Genomic DNA, 4195 nt, shown 5'->3' on the forward strand with positions numbered 1-4195 from the left:
CCCATAAAAGTCACCCTTTCCCCGGGCGGTGTGGGAGATGAGGCCTGTATCGCCGCCTAGAAGGGCTTTTCTGGTTTTCTCACGTACCTCTCTAACGCAGAATGAAACCACACGGAAGCCTTGGCACCCACGTACAGGGAAAAGGATGGGTTTTATAAAAAGCTTTTCTCAGCTTTTCTCTGTACCTTTTTTGTTATTCCAAACCAGAATGGTTTGGGTTGGAAGGAACCTTAAAGATCATCTAGTTCCAACCCCCTGCCACGGGCAGGGATTACTAAAGGTTGCTAAATTATTAACAAAGAACCCAGAGATTCAATTTAGGTTAATTTCACCCAAATGACTTGGAGATCTGTTGAACTTCAAACCTCAGGTATCGTTTTCTGACCGTGGATTGTGCTGTGGAGCACTGTTTTATGTGAAAATTATTGCTATGATGATGTAATTTGCGTCTTATCGAGTGCTCAGCGACAGTTGCCTGCTGTCAGCGTGCTGGCACTGCTGAGCTGAAGACCCCTTCATTCTGAGCAATAGTGGGTGGATGTGAGTAGTGAATGCAAGAAACTTACTTTACTTGTGCTTGAGAGTTTCTCCTTTTCCTTCTCCAGGCTTGCGCTCGGCCACTGATCTCTGTGTACTCGGAGAAGGGGGAAGCATCAGGCAAAAATGTCACCCTGCCCGCTGTGTTCAAGGCTCCCATCCGCCCCGACGTCGTGAACTTCGTTCACACCAACCTGCGCAAGAACAACCGGCAGCCCTATGCTGTCAGCGAGCTCGCAGGTACGGATGGATGGAAGCGCTTGTGTTAGGCCTTGGCTTTGGTGCAGGTGGGCTAAAAGTGAAGCAGATCTAGGATGGAAATAAAAGAAGTGCTGTTCAGTGGGATTCTGTAGAGAAGGTGTGATGAAAACCCGTGTTTAATAATTCCTCTCCATATAAGACTTACCTGAGGCATTTGCCAAGAAGAAACCTGTGCAAATGGCATTTGTTAGAGTTGCTTCAGCAGCTTGTAGGTGTAGACACCCTCAGCTTCCCAAGAAATCTGCGCTAGGAACATGCACTTATTGCTGGTGGTGTTTCACACAAACATTTTAGCCCGCTAGGAACAGTGGTACCCACTCAGACCTCCAAACTGAGGGCTAGGCTTGGAGATAAGTATGTTAATGTACTCGATCGTGACCTAAGCAGATGTTTAATATGGTATGGATTAATTACCCTGCTCTGATCGGGTTTTGTGTTGCTGAAATGATGAGATTCCACTTCATTGGTCCGTGTTTTTGAAACACATGATAACAGTGGAAGTTCTGATGGCTGCTCCTGGATTCAGCTTATCCATGTTTGGGAAAACTCCTATGTTGGCACTGTTCTGAATCAAAATGTTTCCATTCCAGGTCATCAGACCAGTGCCGAATCTTGGGGTACTGGGAGAGCTGTTGCTCGTATTCCTCGAGTACGAGGAGGTGGAACTCACCGCTCTGGCCAGGGCGCCTTTGGAAATGTATCCTTTCATAGCTGCATCCATCAACCAGAACAGTGAAGTACATAAATGTAAACCAGAATCTTCTGCTTGAGGTAATGGTAATCTACAGTGGATGCGATTAGAGCCTTCTGTATGCAAATTGAGAGTGGCTTTAATGAGCTGCAGCCCCCCTTGACCCCCACTGCAGAAGGAGATGCCGTGTGTGCGATGCCCCATCCTGCCGTGATGTTGTAATTTGCGTCCTACCCTGTGCCGGGTGACAGTTGCCTGCTGTCAGTGTCCTGGTGCAGGTGGTTGACGAACACTTAAAGCTGAGCAAGGATTAAAGTGCCACACTAGAGAAAGAAGCTTCAACAAGGTGGTTCTTAACAGTCCGTGCCTAGATGTGTCGCGGAGGCCGCATGTTTGCCCCCACCAAGACTTGGCGGCGCTGGCACCGGAGAGTGAACACAACTCAGAAGCGTTACGCCATCTGCTCTGCTCTGGCAGCATCTGCTCTTCCAGCTCTCGTCATGTCCAAAGGTGGGAATTCTGTCTGGAAACATTTTTATGTTGCCTGAGCAGCATCAGTTACTATGTGATTGCTCAGAATGTTTCTTCTGGATAACTAAATTCTTGAGAGGCAGCCCGTTCTTCAGTGGGGGTGGTTTGGTTACATACAACATGGGATGATACTTTGCAGTTACACAGTTGGAAGTTAGGGGATGCAGAGATGCTTTTCATGGCATTTTTGACACAAATCTTGTGTTTATGGAAACCGAATTGGGAATCACATGGCAGTTCAGTTTGATTACTGCTCATGGAAGCCAAAGGTTTGCTTAGTAGTTACTCAGGTACATCAAGTATTGCCCAAGGCAGGTATGTGAGACTCCACTGAGACTTAACTGCTGTAGTTACTATGCCTGAATATCAGATCATGAATTTAGCTTCCACTTGTGATCATTTTGTACCATTTCTGCACACACAAGTCAATAACCTTGAGAAATGCTTATGGCCAAGGTCAGTGGGTAACTCCCTGTCTTGTAAAATCCTCACTAGGCCACAGGATTGAGGAGATTCCGGAACTTCCTCTGGTTGTTGAGGATAAAGTTGAGAGTTACAAGAAAACCAAGGAAGCTGTTCTCCTTCTTAAGAAGCTTAAAGCTTGGAATGACATCAAAAAGGTGAGTTGATAAGGGGTGTTTTTGGGGTGAGACCCAGGTGATTCAGCTCTGCAGTAGGAATCCATTTTTGGCTGTGACGAATGATGAACTCCTCACTGGTCCGTGTTGCAGATCCACAGTGATGATTGTGAAGTTCTGACTGAAGCTGTTTGATTGTGCCTGACTGGTGGGGTTGAGGCTCCTTTGAATGTTCACCATGTCACTTTTCCATAGGTTTATGCCTCCCAGCGGATGCGGGCCGGGAAAGGTAAGATGAGGAATCGCCGCCGCATCCAGCGCAGGGGACCCTGCATCATCTACAACGAGGACAATGGGATCATCAGAGCTTTCCGGAATATCCCAGGTAACTTTTAACTTGGGACGAACTGAATTTTGTTGGGACGCTGCCTGGAATGATGAGATTCCACTTCACTGGTCCGTGTTTCTGAAACACATGATTTTGTGGAAGTTCTGACTTGCCAAAGCCACTCTCTGTTTCTGTGGACTTTCTTGTCTGTTACTATCGTAGTTGTCCATTCCTTGATTTTAATTACAAGCTGAAGGCATCGGTTTGTCTGTTTTCCTGTAGGAATTACTCTGCTCGATGTGAACAAGCTGAACCTGCTCAGACTCGCTCCCGGGGGCCACGTTGGGCGTTTCTGCATTTGGACAGAAAGTGCCTTCCGCAAGCTGGATGATCTGTACGGCACCTGGCGCAAGGCCGCCACGCTCAAGAGCGACTACAAGTGAGTGTGGACAGGGCAGGGTGGGATAGACCTAGATGAGCTCTGAGGCAGAAGCTCTTCCCTGTGAGGGTGCTGAGGCGCTGGCACAGGGTGCCCAGAGATGCTGTGGCTGCCCCATCCCTGGCAGTGTTCAAGGCCAGGTTGGACACAGGGGCTTGGAGCAACCTGCTCTAGTGGAAGGTGTCCCTGCCCAGGGCAGGGGTTGGGACTGGACGAGCTTTAAGGTCCCTTCAACCCAAACCATCCTTTGACTCTGTGACTGACAGGATGAACGTTTCTTTCGCAGCCTGCCAATGCACAAGATGACCAACACGGACATCGGAAGAATCATGAGAAGCCAGGAAATCCAGAAGGCCCTGCGTGCTCCAAAGTAAGGGGTTTTGTCTAGTGAAAGGGGAATATCACCAATTGCCTAAAAACCTTGGGACAGAGGGTGGGGCTGGGCTTCTGCTAGGATTTGGGTACGAATACAAGGAGTTAGGATTCCCCAGACCTCAGGGAAAACTGAGTGGAACGTGGATTGTAACCGGAGGTGTTGATACAACGTGTGTCTGTTCTCCTCAGGAAGAAGATTCGCCGCAGAGTCCTGAAGAAGAACCCACTGAAGAATCTGAGAATCATGATCAAGTTGAACCCATACGCCAAGACAATGCGGCGCAACACCATCCTGCGCCACGCACAGAACGTGAGTGCACCGGGGCCGGGCGCAGTGGGGTCGGTGCCTTGGGGATGCGTTCATCATCTCATTTTGCCTTTCTTTTTTCAGCACAAACTGAAGGAGGAGAAGAAAGCCAAGGCCAAGCTGGCAGCCAAGGTCCCGGCAGAGCCCG

General features: G+C 48.7%; 1 protein-coding gene across 1 annotated transcript; it reads left to right on the top strand.

Annotated features, from left to right (window-relative positions):
- Positions 1–584: 584 nt before the first annotated feature.
- On the top strand, positions 585–4192 carry RPL4 (ribosomal protein L4; the record flags this gene model as incomplete). Its single annotated transcript, XM_010010591.1, has 9 exons — positions 585–777; positions 1389–1495; positions 1861–1999; positions 2516–2640; positions 2854–2983; positions 3209–3365; positions 3652–3735; positions 3930–4050; positions 4132–4192. Coding segments are annotated over 9 exons (1117 nt in total), but the record flags the coding sequence as incomplete, so codon positions are not given.
- Between the last annotated feature and the right edge of the window lie 3 nt (positions 4193–4195).

This window comes from Nestor notabilis, unplaced genomic scaffold (assembly GCF_000696875.1).
Source record: "Nestor notabilis isolate BGI_N333 unplaced genomic scaffold, ASM69687v1 Scaffold30702, whole genome shotgun sequence".
Taxonomy (NCBI): domain Eukaryota; kingdom Metazoa; phylum Chordata; class Aves; order Psittaciformes; family Psittacidae; genus Nestor; species Nestor notabilis.